This window comes from Mercenaria mercenaria, chromosome 13 (assembly GCF_021730395.1).
Source record: "Mercenaria mercenaria strain notata chromosome 13, MADL_Memer_1, whole genome shotgun sequence".
Taxonomy (NCBI): domain Eukaryota; kingdom Metazoa; phylum Mollusca; class Bivalvia; order Venerida; family Veneridae; genus Mercenaria; species Mercenaria mercenaria.
In genome coordinates this window covers 51,746,006-51,763,274 of record NC_069373.1, presented here as the reverse complement: position 1 = coordinate 51,763,274, position 17,269 = coordinate 51,746,006, and the positions used below count along the sequence as shown (strand labels likewise).

The 17,269-nt window shown below is 34.0% G+C and overlaps 1 protein-coding gene across 1 annotated transcript; it reads right to left on the bottom strand.

Moving 5' to 3' along the window:
• Positions 1–2,928: 2,928 nt before the first annotated feature.
• LOC128547755 (melatonin receptor type 1B-like) lies at positions 2,929–16,761 on the bottom strand. The gene is made up of 2 exons (XM_053520894.1): positions 16,461–16,761; positions 2,929–3,650 (listed from the first exon to the last, which is right to left on the bottom strand). The coding sequence occupies exons 1-2, from the start codon at positions 16,759–16,761 to the stop codon at positions 2,929–2,931; spliced, it is 1,023 nt and encodes a 340-aa protein (XP_053376869.1).
• Positions 16,762–17,269: the final 508 nt, after the last annotated feature.

The window sequence follows — 17,269 nt, the reverse complement described above, 5'->3', positions numbered from 1 at the left end:
ATTTCTGTCAAGAACATAAAATCATTCTCCTTCCAATATTGCACTATAACAGAAATCTGAAAATTATCAGTTATCACATTACTTTTTGTTAGTAATAAAACTTCTTGTGTTTACAAATTTTGGTTTTCCATGTATTAACATTTTGTTATACATCTTAAGAAGTATCGGTTATATGTCTGCGGAAAAAAAAAACATGAGGGCGCACAAACAATTTGAGTTCTATAAAGTACATTGAAACATGTTTATATTATATTTTATTTCGATTACAATCTGTCTTTATGTAAATAAGAAGATGAAGTAGGAATGCACAATTTAATGGCACACGTACGGCGCCAAATATATTAAGTCGACGTAACGTTAACGTAAACGCTGGAAGTAACCCGTCCTTCGAAAAAATATAGGCGTACGTAGTCGTCATTCTGCACGCCTAATCATCGAAGCACAGTATATGAATTAAGTGTACCACCGTTCTGTAATATCATTTCAATTTTGAAATGTATTTTATATAAAATGGTACATTAAATGCGGTAGCACGCTTTCTTGGTACCTGCATTAAACCAAATGATATGTCGGCGTGACGTCATAATTGTCGTGTTTAAATGAAAATGTTTATGATTTTATAAAATATAATTAAACTAGCAATTCCAACCGTTTCCATCCTTGACTTTGTGATGATTTTTCGTGTAACGTTGAGTGGGTAAATTGAATAGAAAATGGTTAAAACAATTACAACATTAAAACATGGAGCAAAAAGAAATTGTGTTCGTACTTTGATATATTTTCTGGTCCTTTGGGATAATTTAATATATTCAATAGATGTGTAATAGAGTTCCGCTAAAGCCGGTGCTAGGGGGCTAGAGGTTTGCACATTTTATTACCTCTCGTGAACAGACTCAATAAAACCGGGTCTGATATTATTCCTTTTTGATTGCATTCTATGCTTCCAAGTGATCTTTTTACAGATTTTATTGCTTCACACGAAAAATCAAACCCTTTCATACTTTGCAGATATTACATCTAACATTGTTTTAATGAAACATCTTTTTTCAATGTAACAAAAAAAAAAAAAAAACCAACAAACTAGTATCCTCCATGTAATTATCTTAAACTGTGGCAAAAAGATATGAACAAGGAGCATCAATCATTTAAGAAGTTTAATTCAGAAGATGGTATAATGTACTGAATTTTTCGACTTCATTAAATGGCTTTCAGCTGCTAAAATGTCGACTTGAAGAAATCTTCATAAAGTTTCTGTTGAAACAATTGTTTGCTCTTGCTCCTTCCTACATTAAAATTATGCTGAAATCACTTGTTCAGGTTTACCTGGCCATAATTTAAAATAAATATACTTAAGTAATTTCTTAGTTAGGTCTGTTATTTTAGAATAATGCGTTTGCTTAATCATTGTTATTTGATGTTGATGTTGTCTATAACAATGTATTTTTAACTAAATTATACTATGGTTAGTAGTATTTGTCCGCAGTACTTATTTCAGTCGCGCAAATATGCTATTTCTGTTTAAGCACGACATAACGAATTTAAGTATTTGCTTAAGTATACGTGTTATCCCTATACTTCGTTTTCTGTAAAATTCAGAATTATTACGTTTTGATATATGAAATGGTCATATACTGTTCTAATATAAATGAAAAAGGTAACATTGAAGACGCATAAAGGACAAAAACAAGTATTTGAAATAACAGTTTTAGCTGAGCAATTCCTCAGGTTCTTTTCGTGAAATTGGGCCTGGTGACGATTGGTTGCAGTCTTTACAAAAATAGGTTTAGAAACTATTTTATTTCATTTTATCTCATTCATTCGTTACCGCGCATTTTATAGTAGTTACGGCTTCAATACGAAATTCTGCCTTCGTTCATACTTCAGGATAATGCCATTTTCTTGACAGATCTAAACAGTTGTAAACAAATGTACCAGTTCAAAATAGCAAAATGACGTTGATGTCAAGAAATCGTTATTATTTTTTTGTCTTAATGGTCATTTACCGTTTATGACAAAAAATTGTCACCAGACAAGAGGAGTGTTTATTGATAGCTAGTAACGACACCTAAGAGCGTTAAACAATGGCATGTAACTTTTGAATGGATTTTCCTGTAAGTTTCTTCTTGAATTAAAAAAAAATAAGTAGCATCTCTGGAATGTGTTTGCGTCATTTTTATAAGTGGCTGCATTCTTAATGCTTCGAACAGTTCTTCTTTGGTATTTGCGTATATAGCACCATCCCATTCAAACGTTACACGTGTAAAATAATATGCATATGAAGTAGATCTCGTATTGTTTCTGCTCCTCTGTTTGGCCAACGGTTTTATTTAGTTGAAATCTGTTGATCTTAATGTCTTGGATTTTGATAGGTTTATTTCTGTAATTCCAGTTTTATTCGATTTTTTTCTTGTTTGTTTGAATGTAAGCTTATCTATAGTGGCCATCGGTAACTCGTAAGGCTGTTCACCATAGACACAGTGGTACAAAGGGCCGATGGTACTGCTAGTATTGGTATTAGATAGCTACTCGGAATGTACTGTTTTTGCATAAGCATCTTGATTACTGGGATTGTAACGTTTTTTTCATAATTTCTTGAAATGTAAGTTTCTTAACAATCCACGTTTACATTGGAAGGTCTTATAACGCTTTGAGTTAAAAAAAGATGTTGTGACTATATATGATTTGTTTAACATGTATCAAATGCCTTTTGATTATTCTTTTTACCATGGTTCAGGATAAAAAGTGGATGCCTTGACATTGCTGTTACCAGTCCCTCACTTGAAGAAGAAAAACAAGCCCCGATGAGGAATCAAAGCGATCTTCTTGCGGTTGGAGTTATTTGTGAATACAATATTTGGAACTGGACAGTGATAAGTAGCCAGTCTGAGGTTAGTCAAGAATGCGTATTTATATGACCTTGGTGTTACGTCACGCATGTACATTAGGTACAACAGAGTTTGGTCGACAGGGAAGACATCTGCGAAAAAAATGTTTGTAAGCGTCTGCGAATTTCTTGTTGGTGACGTAGTAGATCAGCCAGTTTAGTGAAGGATGAAGATGAGCAAACACTGTGATGGAGACATGAAGCTCATGTGGGAAACTGTCATGTTTATCAATCACTATCAATAATGCATACGGCACCCAGCATGTTATGAATACTGCATATATAATAAAAAGTGTTTTTGCCAAATGATAACTTCTTAATGGATTTGTTGCACCTGACTGAATTTGGTCTGCAACACGTCTTGAATGTCCTTTGACATACAAATATATTTTCAAGTAACAAATACCAATTATAACGGACGGAATCCATACTAGTGTTATTGAGTAAACTACGGTATATGGGTAGGTTGCCATGCGATCCCAAATGCATTCCAAACTTTTCCTGTCATATCCATGATCACCAATGTCCGCTGCATTTAACAGAACCAATAAACCTCCAACGAAATATAGCGACATGGATATACCGATGCAGTTCCATTTCGTGAATAGTCGGTTATATTTTTCATGCGCACATATATAAACGTACCGGTTGACACTCATCAATCCAATTGTCATAATTGACGTCACACAGGAAACGGTGCATATGCTGGCAATCGTCTGACAAAGCCCTGGAATGCGGTTGAAAAAGCCTTCTCCTTCTATCTTCGCTGAAAAAAGTTAAATGATATGAAATTTATATGAAATAACATTAAAATTGTTAAACATTACACATTAAGGTGTCATTGTCAATTTGATGTGTTCCGTCAATTTTTAATAATATTAATTACATGCAAATAAGTCAACGTATTGTAATTTAGTTTACAATAAACGTTTTGTCGTTTCTTTAATTTTGATAATTTATAAGATTCCTAAAACAACCGGAAAAGCCTAGTCCCATTACATGTAATAGGTCTAATAGAAAAAGAACTGATAGTATTTTGATGTGATGTATTTCTATCAAAATGATATTTTCACATCAGCTCTATTCTTATTATATATTCAAATATTCTTGACCCCGCCAGTAATAGCTGGTCATTTTAACTTTTGGAATTAAGCTTGTTGATGTAAATGAGATGTGGAACCAAAATTTGTAGTCCTGTTTTGCGCCATATAACCTATACTGTGTTTGTGCGCCGTAAAACCCAAATAAATAAATGAATAAATAAATTCGGGATTAAGCTAATTCAAACATTAACGTTATTGGTGTTGAATAAGTGGTATGTAAGGAAATGAAACAGAGAAAAGGTCCTCAAAAATATCATTGCACATTTTTGAGATATTGCATCTGGATTTCTGAAGTAACGTCTGATACAGTCTGTATTACTGTGGACCATATGCTGTATTGTTCTACTACTGGTATACTATAGCCTAAGTGTTTGCTTTGAATATCAGGGAAAAAATATTGTAAGATTTCTAGCAAGGACTGGTAGGCTACATTTAGTATTTTACCATCTTGGTCAAAAAGTAGTGTGGTGTTAAAATTCAGGACGTTGGTGTCAAAATTCAGAAAATATAATTTCTTAACAAACTTGCCGACACTGATGTTAAAAGGGGTTGAACACCAAACGTGTGTATCTCAAAGTCAGAAACAAGAAACAAAATAATCATATTTGCTCGAAATTCATAAACAGTTATGGCAGTTATTCATAAAATGCTTCTTGAACTGCTTTATTATGTAATGCATGCATGTGTATAAAGACTAATATTTCGTTTAATTGATTTTATTTTAGATAAATTTGCAATACTTTATTTAATTGAAATAGAAAAATATCACCTATTTTTTTCAGAGTTGACTTGGATGTTTTTAGGACGTTTTTCCTGTATTGCATAATATAAATACTTAAAGATTATAAATCATCAATAAAATTTTATGCTAGAATTAGTTTAAGGTTCTAACTTTATTTTAAGTAATATAACCGGCCTGTAGTGCTAGATGGAACATACATCAATGTCACATACATATCAGATGTTGCAATATTTGTGATGAAAACGGAATCCGGGATATGACGGTTTTTGTCAAACATTATAAGTAGACTTATAAGCATATTTCCAAAACTTGCCTGCACCTGTCAACATTAAACAAGGACACGCTACCAAATGTCCGTGTTTTCCACAGAGATTCATAGGAAGCGTTGTATTTGTGTTCTTGAATGTTTTCAACTTTCTACGTATTTATACGATAGTCGAACGTTCTATCAAATCTTTGTAATATTTCGAACTACTTTATAATTGCTGACAATAACTAATCGAAGTTAACTAGAGAAAGATTACTAGCAACATCATCTCTTATATACTTTGTCAATGAAACTAATTTAGCAAATGAAGCAACATTGTTCTAGTTTTTCTGATCAAATTAATCGAAAAACCTAGCTAACAGTTACGAACTAGAATATAGTCATGTAAGACAAAAATTAAATTAGATTGTTAACATGAGAGATTTTATCCATATGAGCTAATTAATAAAAAAACTATAATTAATAGATTTCTTTTATTGATTTCGATCATTACTGGTTTGTGCAAACAGTGTAATATCTGATAAGGAGTACCCATGCTCAAGGTAATGACATACTCATGAAATTATATCTGGCTAAAAATAATTGATATATCGTTATGTTATGTTGTTACCAAAAAAAAGCATGTATAAAGAATAGAAACACATTTAAACAATTGAACTGAAGATAATTTGACGCATTATATAAAATATTTAATATACCATTCGCTTGATTTAATTAACCTTTAGCATGCTAGATAAAGTGTCGTCTGCTGGAAATGTCCTCTGCTAAAATTGTAAAGTTCATTCAATTTGCTCCAGAATTGGAAGAAATATTGTCAGAGTAGCAAACAGCTTGGAACCTGATCAGACGCCGATTTAATCGGCGTCTGATCTGGTTCCAAGCTGTTTGCAAAGGCTGTTAAATTCGCCTGCAGCAGGCTAAGGGTTAAGTATTAATAAACAATGGCTGGACACTATTTGACGTAGAGATCATGGGAATCACGCGCTTCCATATCAAAACAACACTTACCTTGGACCATGCTTTTTAGCATATACACAATGCATTTTAAAAAGAGATATTAAAGATAAATGTGAAAGTAAATAAATTTAAGTATGCTTCAATCGTAAACAAAGCAGTCAAAACAACATTTTCAGTGTTTCATATAGACTCATGAATGACTTTATGAGTTAGGTTATTTGTGCTCAGGGTGAGGTATTGTGATCGCTCACCGTCCGGCGTCCGTCCGTCCGTCTGTTGTACGTCCGTCCGTCGTCGTCCGTCCACACTTTCCTTTAAACAACATCTCCTCCTAAATCAACAGGCCAATTTTGATGAAACTTCACAGGGATGTTCCTTGGATGGTGTTCTTTAAAAATTGTTCAAAGAATTGAATTCCATACAGAATTCTGGTTGCCATGGCAACCGAAAGGAAAAACTTTGAAAATTTTCTTGTCTAAAACCGCTAGGCGTAGAGCCTCTATATTTGGCATGTAACATCATCTAATGGTTCTCTATGAAGATTCAAATTATGCCCCTGAGGTGAAAAGAGGCCCCGCCCCGGGGGTCCCAAATTTTACATAGACATATAGGAAAAAAACTTTAAAAAATCTTCTTGTCTGAAGCCACAAGATCTAGGCCTTTGATATTTCGTATGTAGCATTTCCTTGTAGTCCTCTACCAAGATTGTTCAAATTATTACCCTGGGGTGAAAAGAGGCCCTGCCCCGGGGGTCCCAAATTTTACATAAACTTATATAGGAATTTTTTAAAAAAAACTTCTTGTCTGAAAGTTCAAGGCCTAGGCCTTTGATATTTGGTATGTAGCATTGCCTAGTGGATCTCTAACAAGATTGTTCAAATTTTGTCCCTGGGGTGAAAAGAGGCCCTGTCCCAGGGGTCACTTGTTAGCTCACCTGAGCACAAAGTGCTCGGGGTGGGCTATTGTGATCGCTCGGCGTCCGTCCGTCCATCCGTCCGTACGTACGAGCTCACATTTGCTTACTTAGGTGGCTATAGGAACAATAGGTAACTGTACTTTTTCTTTGATGTCATTCATTCTGTAAGGCTTTTATGTGGCTATTTTACTCTTACGTGTCTAAAAGAACAATAGAGAGAACAAAAGAATAGCCACATAAATATCCATATGTAGGAACTTCCGTCGTCCGTCTGTCCACACTTTCCTTTAAACAACATCTCCTCCAAAACCACCAGGCCAATTTTGATGAAACTTCACAGGGATATTTCATGGATGGTCCTCTTTAAAAATTGTTCAAAGAATTGAATTCCATACTGAACTATGGTTGCCATGGCAACCGAAAGGAAAAACCTAAAAAAACTCTTCTTGTCCAAAACCGCAAGGCGTAGAGCCTCGATATTTGGCATGTGGCATCATCTAATGGTTCTCTATGAAGACTTTTCAAATTGTGCCCCTGGGTTGAAAAGAGGGCCCGCCCCGTGGGGTCCCAAGTTTTACATAGACTTATATAGGAAAAAACTTTAAACATCTTCTTGTCTGAAACCACAAGACCTAGGCCTTTGATATTTGGTATGTAGCATTGCCTTGTGGTCCTCTACCAAGATTGTTCAAACTATTACCCTGGGTGAAAAGAGGTCCCGCCCCGGGGGTCCTAAGTTTTACATAGACTTATATAAGAAAAACCTTTAAAAATCTTCTTGCCTGAAACTGCAAGGCCTAGGCTTTTGATATTTGGTAGGTTGCATTGCCTAGTGGTCCTCTACAAAAATTTTCAAATTATGCCCCTGGGATGAAAAGAGGCCATGCCCTGGGTGTCCCAAGTTTTATATAGACTTATATAGGAAAAAAACGTTAAAAATCTTCTTGTCTGAAAGTTCAAGGCCTAGGCCTTTGATATGTGTTATGTAGCATTGCCTAGTGGTTCTCTAACAAGATTGTTCAAATTATGCCCCTGAAAAGAGGCCCCGCCCTGGGGGTCACTTGTGTATGAGTTATATAGCAAAAAATACTTCTAAAATTATCTGATCATATTGCCTAGACTGTTTAATTCAGTAACTAGTATATGATAAAATTTAATGTCTTTGGTATGTAGCATCATGTAGTGGGCCCAACTAAACTCAGGTGAACGATATAGGGCCATCATGGCCCTCTTGATTAAAATAAAACTTCTACCGTCAAGACAGGTCTTTATGATAATAGGTAAGGGTAGATTTCTCGGAAGCATAGAGCACCAAAACACAGCCCCAGAGCCACGCATTTACATAGTAGGCCCACAACAAAAAGAAGCTGTAATGGAAAAATATTTCAGACGGGTTGCTTCAAACATCCAACAAGTACATATTAAATTATGCTAAATATTGATGGAGGGGAAGGAAACCTCAAGGGGCGAAATGGGGTCGGGGGTGTGGGTGGGTGGAGGGAGGGGGTGTGGGGGTGGGGGGGGGGAGGAATCCGAAGGGGAAAGTTGAAAAAGGACGAATATACAAGGGAATGCCATGTTCTTTAAAAACAGCCTCACTACAATGTAAACCACAATAGCGCAGACACTCATGTACCAAAAATAAAACACATAACTACGATCAACTAAATAATATAGAAAAACGAACAAGCAACACATAAGAAAACAGTAGGACACCGTTATAGACTTACAAGCATACAAACGCACCCAACACGTAGGAAGAAACAATCAAGTACCGTCTTGGGATTCGGCTGCCAAAACAAAGGGGAGCAACAAAAACTTACTAAAGTAAAGGGGGGGGGGGGGGGGCGAAGTAGCGTAAATTCAAGGGAAAACGGGGGGCAATAGGGGGAGGGGGGCAGAGAAAAAACGCTTACAACAAACATGAAAAAATATGCAACAGACAATACAAGACAGACAAAACAATCAGTTGAAAATAGGGGCACCGCCTTGGAACGGTCAGTTACCTAGATAAAGGAAACTAGGGGTTTAAACGCGTTTAGGGCATGCCAACCTCGCACTTACCCTATTTTCAACAAGTTTAACAACACAATATAAATAAAATCCCCGCTGAGAAAGGCTCTAACATTAACGCAAAAGTAACAGATAAATAAAGCAAAACATGAAATTAAGGTAAATTTAAGGTACAGTTACACAAATGTACTCAACAACTTGTCTGAAGTCAGAGCAACAATAGCCTAACTTTTAAGGGCACGACTAAGAAAACTGTAAGAAAAAAATCAGCTCCCTCCGTCCGTTGTATGTAGGATTTAGGAGAAAGCATCATGGAGTCATACACTTTATTAGTCATCGCACCATCAAATAGGAAAGCGTAGCAATTAACTGTAGAGGGGTCAATCACTAAACATGCTCTGTGCTTCACGATTTTCGCATCGTTTCCTCTTTTGATAAACTTTTTAACCAATTTTACAAAAAATTGATTAAAATAAGGGGTATGTTTAATTTTACGAATTTTATAAACTACATTTCCATAGTATTCCGGGTGTGTAAGTCCAAGTTTTAAGAGTATTTTAAGGGTCGTATTGTATTTTTCTAACAGTTCAGACGATCTGTAGTAAAATGTACCAAAAGCTTTCCGTAGCTTATGACAACGGTAACCCTGTTGTAACAATTTCTTGGTGATATGAAGATTGATGTCTGTCATTAAAATCATCTATCCTTGAGCAAGCTCTTGCAAAACGAGTAGGCTGTGAAATATAGACACCGTATGATGTTGCTCGAGGGACATCTCCATCAAGATGGGGAAAGTTGACAATTTCAAAATTAAAATCGTCCCTTTTATCATATATTTTCATTTCTAGATTGTTATTCACAATTCTTAAATTTAAATCCAGAAATGACGCTTCTAAATCTGAAGTATTAGCCTCGTTAAGCTGTAACTCTTTAGGGTAAATATATTTCACCATCTCTGAAAAATATTGGTTTCCCATATTTAAAATATCATCAAGATACCTTGAGGTTCCATTAAAAGCTTCAATAATTTCAAATTGTGTCTCAGTGGATATACTAAGCATGAAATCTCGTTTATAACAGTATAAGAATCAATCAGCAATGAGGGGGCGCAGTTGGTTCCCATTGGAATACCAATTACTTGTCTGTAAGTTTTATTGCCAAGTTTGATAGATATATTATCTTGTAGAAACTTTAGAGCTTCACAAACCTGAACACAACTCCATAGGTTGTATCTCTTAAATGCACTGTTAGAACAGAATGCTCTAGTTTCATTGCAAGCCAGATAATTAACGTATTCTCTTGCAAATGTTTTCTCAGTTAAAGCTACAAGTTTGTCTTTAATAAGATTATGTGGTAAATTAGTATAAAGAGTAGAAAAATCATAAGTACTTATCTTCGAACATTTGAAGTGTTTTCTTTAAAGCTTTTTGATAACATCTCCAGTTTTTGATGGACCAAAACAGATTAACACCCGAGTTTTCATAAACCTTGGAGCAATACTTCTGTACGTGGTCTTTAATTGCAGTAAGACAAGAAGTCAAAAGTACAGAAATGTTTTTTGTAGTGCATAAGGTTGAATTTGCAATGAATCGAGCTTTATATGGAGGTTTGTGAAGTTTAAGGATCCAGTAAAGAGTAGGGAGCTTCATTTGACTGTCGTCAAGTGCGACATTAAAATTTATACAATGATTTGCATGACTTTTTGCAATAGTTTCCTCATCTAGTTGTGATAACTGGTAAGTTTTTGTATATTTCAGTTCATTTTGTAATACTTCTGTGTAATAAATGCGTCATATGATAATAATATTATTAGAAGCTTTGTCTTCAGGAGTGAAAACAAAATTCGTATGTACCTTGGATAAAGCTTTCTTTAAACTTCGATGTGAAAACTTGGGTTTAGGAGGTATTAAGGAAGGATTTGATTCATAAAATTTAACTCGAGTTTTAATGATCTTATTATTATATTCTTTTTCCATTCAGTGAGGGCGTTCTGATCTGCATTTTCCTTCCGATACCATTTATTAATATAGTCATCAATAGACTGAGTTATTTCAGAGAGACATTTTTCAAAGTTAATGGACGAGGGAATTCTATATTTTGGACCTTTGGAAAAAAGTATTTCTGATTCTTTTATCATTAAAAATCTTAAAATTACCCGTTATGACATGGCCAGCTGGTTGGTAACAGTGTTTAAATTCTTTACAGTTACAACTATTTGGAACATTAAGTTCTATATCTAAATCCGAGACAATTTGATTGTAATTAAATATAACGTTGCTAACTGGTTTATTATATTTGTAACAGATAATAGGTGTTTCTGAATATATGAAATATTTAGGAATAGAGTTAACTACAGATTGGTCTCTCAAAATACTAGGTAAATCAATAAACTCGATTCCTTTATTGATGAATGATAATTTTAGAAAGTTTCGTTTATGATCGGATTCAGATTCAATATGAGGTCTAAGAAAATGTTGTGTATAAGATTGTATCAATGAAGCAGTGTCGTAAAATGGATGTGTACGCATATAAATATTATCAGCTTCTTGATCAATTTGACTCAATGAAGAAACAGGTAAACAGGTTAAACACGATAGCATAGCATGTCTACCAGAACGTTTAAGTATCATATGGCAATATGATAACCCGATGAGCGTTGATACGCAGTTGTACGAGAGGTATTACACTATACAAATATATATATATATTCGATGATATGTTTTTTATAGTAACACATGTTTAATTTTATGTCTGTTATATTTGACGACCATAAAATGAAGACGGGAAAATGTACTAATTACATTCCCTCTCTATCTATCCTGAATTACTCTAAGGAATTTAAAGCAAGCTTCTCTATTCGTCTCATAAGAATGACTTATAAACCATAGGTTATTGGGGCTGCATACAGAGACTTTGGAATCCACTCCATGGTAGATAGATAAGAAATTGAATTTCCTAGTTTTAAAGGTTAAGGTTAAGACTCGAGCCCAAGGATTAGACGTCTGGTGCAAAAGTACCAAGCAGAACAATCTTCGTTTTCGTATGATTATTGACAAATATTCTTTCACAGTACAGTAACCCGAGTCCTTACATTACACCTTATCCGAGCATAGCTTCATCAGAAATAACAAAGTATTTTTCTCTTATCTAACTGCATAATTTCTTATATAGACTTCAGGAGATTTGTGCAGTGTTGGGCCCCTGAACCTTGCATTATTGCACTTTGCTACCCATTTTTAGGTAAATATCACGGTTAAAAGTTTAGAGGGAAACTCCGAACCCGGATAAGTATTGTCGATATTATGTCATTTTCTTGTTTTTTGGAATCATACAAACGACGTATTTTGTAACCGAAGGTGTTGCCGCTGTATATCTTGAATGTTACCTTAATACAACCAATATTATATCCATTGCATTATAAAGAAATTTACAATTTGAAACACTGCCTCACATGCAAACAAGTACAACCCATCCAAAACTTGACTCAACTATCATCACAGAAAAAGAAGTAACAGAAACACTCAAATCAATCTCATCTCAGTAGGTATAGCGGCAGGGCCTGATTACGTGAATAACAAGCCCTGAAGGAACTCTCACATGAGCTTGCAAAACCACTTTGTCAGCTTTTTAACATATCCATAAACACTGGTCGAATGCCATCCTAATGGAAATTGGCACAAATATGTGCTGTTTTAAGGACACTGACCCACAGCTAGTTTCCAACTACAGACCTATATTGCTTCTAAGCACAATCAGCAAAGTACTAGAAAAAGTCATTTATAAACATATTTTTAACATTCAGCAAATAACACTATCTCAGCACTTAATCTGGATTTGTTCCAAATGACTCAACTACCAACCAACTTGTTTCTGTATATAATAGTTTTTGCCAAGCATTTAATGAAGGTAAAAAAGTCCGTGCAGTCCTTTGTGATATATCTAAAGCTTTTGACCACGTATGGCACAAAGGTCTTTTGTTGAAGCTGGAATCTGCCGGTGTATCTGGATGCCTGTTAAATTGGTTTCGTGACTATTTATCTGAGAGAAAGCAGAAAGTGGTTCTTCCTGGAGGGTCTTCTCAAACGGTTTATATCTCAGCAGGTGTGTCACAAGGTTTTATTCTTGGTCCTCTTCTTTTCATCGTCTTTAATAATGACATTGTCCTCAATATCAGTTCAACTATCAGACTCTTTGCTGCTGATACTTGTACATTGTTGTTGACAACCCGATCACTGCAGCCGAAACCCTAAGCTCAGACCTAATGAAAAAAGACGAGTGGGCAAATGAGTGGCCGATTGACTTCAACCCTAAAATATAGAATCTCTTCTCATTTCTCGTAAAATTAACAAACCCCTACATCCTTCTTTGTATATGCATGGTGTTCCAATCAACGAGGTGACGTCTCACAAGCATCTTGGAGTTATATTTTCAAACGACGGAAACTAGCACGAACATATAGACAGTATCAAAGAAAAGGCATGGAAACGAATCAACATAATAAGAACTTTAAAATTTATTCTTGACCGCACGTCTCTTGAAACTATCTATTTGCCTTTTAATATATGGTCTCTTCTGGAGTGTTCTGATGACGTGTGGGATAACATTACCCAGCACAATGAAATTGAACTTGAGAAAATCCAATTTGAAGCATGCAGAGTCATTACAGGAGCCATCAAACTTGTTTCTTTTGCCAATTTTTATAAAGAGACTGGCTTTCAATCCCTTAAAGTCAGAAGACAAAGAATACAAACTCACTCTTTTCTACAAAATGAAAAATCATTAAGTCCACAGTATCTTTTTTTATTGATACCTGAACTGTTGCAGAAACATCAGTTTACAATCTTACAAATGCCGGTGATTCCAGAAAAATGCTTTGTCACACTCAACTCTTTGCTAACTCCTTTCTGTCATCACCTGTCAGTGACTGGAACCAACTACCGTTAGAACACAGAAATTCTACAAACATTAAGTATCTTCAAAAGACGGCTTTATTCTGATGTAGTCAAGTCCCAAGTCATTATTGTGCAGGCGAACGTTAATTCCAGATTCTTCATGGCAGACTTAGGACACACTGTAGCTCTCTTAATGAACATCTATTTTCAAAAAAAATATTGTAAACAGTCCATTGTGTGTATGTAGTGAGGTAGATATCATTTGTTTTTCAGCTGTCCCAATTATCAAAGAAAGCGCACAGAATTTCTAAACAATATTAGGCCAATAACAACCGTTACACTAAATACACTATTACATGGTGATTTCTCAATTACAAGCACACTAAATAATTCAATATTTCTACATGTACATAAATATATACAGAAGACAAAGAGATTTGAAATGTAGTTTTTCTAATTTCTTAAACACTTATAGGTGTAATAATAGCTTTGTATCCCAGGTTCCTTGCCATTTTAGCGCTTCTACACAGCTTTAACGAACGTCCTAAAACTCCATGTGTCTAAAGTGGCATTCCTCACCTATCAATCTCAACTTGTCTATTTTGCTTCCTTCTTTCCAATCCTATCTTCGTAGATATCATTACATAATAAAGTTTCTACATTTTAGATTTTAGTTCATATAAACAGTTCAATTTTCTTATCCAAAAGTAAAATCTTTTTTGTCAACCTATTTTAAGATTAGAGTTAACAAATTTATGTCATATACCATATAGATTAACGAAGAAATTGCAAGCGGAACATGTACGATGGAATAATTATTTTGTTACCGTTTAAAAAATTACATTATGTATAGGAAAAGAGTTTAAAAAAAAAACGTATAGCTTTCTACTCAATCCTGTACGTTTGTATATTTGTAAAACTGTAACAATTGCAATTATATCAATAAATACTATTTAAACCAAACCAATTTATAACCAACATTTTGTAATTAATTTAAAAAGTTGCTATATCCGAGCTGTTCCCCCTAATATTTTCATACTTTCATATGAAGAAATTACAACAGAAGACCAAGCACTAAGCCTTTATATTTATCGCCTAATTTCGCGTGTACAAATTATATAATTTCGAACCATAGTACATCTATCTTTAAGATAATTTAATGAAGATAAGAGTGCAATGCACAAATTTCGAAATTCTCTCACATTGCTCATAGAGACTTAAATTTTAAAGTGTCCAAATATAAGTAACACCTCACGTATAAAAAGATAAAGCATACATAATTTCAATTCAAACATCGGTAATGCAATATTTTGAAGAAAAAAAAAACAACAACTTATTCCAAGCTAAAGTAAGTATTCATGCGTCCGTTATTTTCGGGGCATCGTAGAAGCTTACATTTGCTTACTCGTCGCAGAGTCAAACATGAAAGCGTAGTAATTAACTGTCCGGGGATCAATCGTCAAATCTCCAGGTGTTCATGGATGGTATTTAGTTTTAATATTGTTACCTCAAACATTTGTTGTGGAAAAAAAAAGTAAATACAGTTAATTTCCTTTCTTTTTCATCAAACTTTTAACTAGTGTTTAACACTACTAAGAGCTTTTATATATAGTTTACCGACTACTTGAGTATCAAATATAAATAAATACCACCTAAAATTCACTTAAACACGTTGTTTCTTATTTTCTTTTACGAAGATTATTTTTTGAAAACCTAAAGTCAAATGAACCACTGGCGCATTTCGCCGATAGTTTTAGTTTGTTTACATTACAAGTAAAAGGTAATAGTTCCGTCTTTGTCGCTTCGAAATAATTTTAAACAATATCCAATGAAAATGTTTTACGTACCAAAATGCGTATTAGGTAAATCAAAAGGTGACCTTTTCATCTCTTTTCATGTCATTACTATAATTTCCAACGAATAGCCTATAAGGAATTTATTTGCCTCAGTGATTCAGAAACCAATTCCCAGTTGTGTACATAGCCTGAAAACTTTTGCAAATTTATTTATCATTGAAAATAAAATAATAGATACATGAAATATTTATGAAATTTTGTCACTTATTTTCCATCGGATGTTTTTGTTCGATTTTATTACTACAAGTAAGGGCTTCTAATGTTTGATTATCTAAGGTTGTACCATTGCTGTCTAATATAAACTTATTTCCTTTTTTTCTGTATAATGTTTGCACATGATGTGCAATGCAGCTGTAATAATAATAATAATAATAAATAAATAAATAAATAAATAAATAAATAGTAAAAAATAAAAAAAAACTTTCATATTTTAAGTGAGCCACAAAATTTTATCCATAGAGCACTTTTGAACTTTTATTTTCATTTTATTCAAAAGTAATTCTACACTGTGCAATGTAATATAACAATGATTCGAATTACTTGTGTAATTTAAAGTGGGAATTTGACTATAAAATGTTGTGTTGGTATTTATATGCAACTAACAACATGATATAATGACAAAATGTCAAAATACATTGCAAAATATGACAATTCTGATTTTAAATTAACATGAATCACATATAATATTTCCATTAAGTACTCACTCTGAGTAATTGCTTCATGTTTGGTCAAGCATTTATCATAAAATCAAAACATAAAAATTACAGCTGACGTTGAACATTCAAATATGTTCTAAATTGACAAATTCGAAACTAAAACAAACTCTTACCTATAATACTCATTGGATCAGCTATACTTGTTACAAAGATGTCAGACAATGCTAAATTGACAATGAAAATGTTTTCCACATTTCCCTTTGTTTTACATCTTGGTGCCATCACTAACAGTGTAAGAATATTTCCGAACGTGCCGACAACAGACGCTATAGAAATAAATACCAAACTCGTAATTGTTATACCCGGATTTAATTCCAAGAACTCAAAGCGTCCATATAGATTTTTACCGCCTTTCATTAGTTTCGGATATGATGAATTCGTATGTGAAGCATTCAAGTCAGAGTAATCAGACATACTGTTTAGCACACACGTCTTTTTGACATTTACGAATGCAAGTCATATTATGAATGAAATAAAAGAGTGCTTCTATAATTAAATTTTAATTCATAGTGCGTCAGCAGATAGTATAATTGGAAAATGTACAAGGTATGGCATTGATATGTTTACAATAATCAGAACAGGCTTCCAGTAATTGGTATTTATATATGCCCAAACCTTTTCACCGAGCATTTAATCTCCTGCTTTCAGATGATTTCATAATCTTTTATTTTTATTACATGCGCTATGATTTTAATCATTGCTTTTTACGTGTTAACTGTCCTGATTTTAAATGGCTGCTTGATTTCAAACAGATATATTGTAACTGTTTGAAGTATGTTTTGACAGGAATATTTCGCAATAAAGAATATATATTTAAAATTAATTTCACGAATCAATGCATTGATGCTTGGGGGGAAATTTCCATAGATTGTCCCCTGTTAATACTTTAAATCTACGTTCATGCACTCTATTTAATTATTTA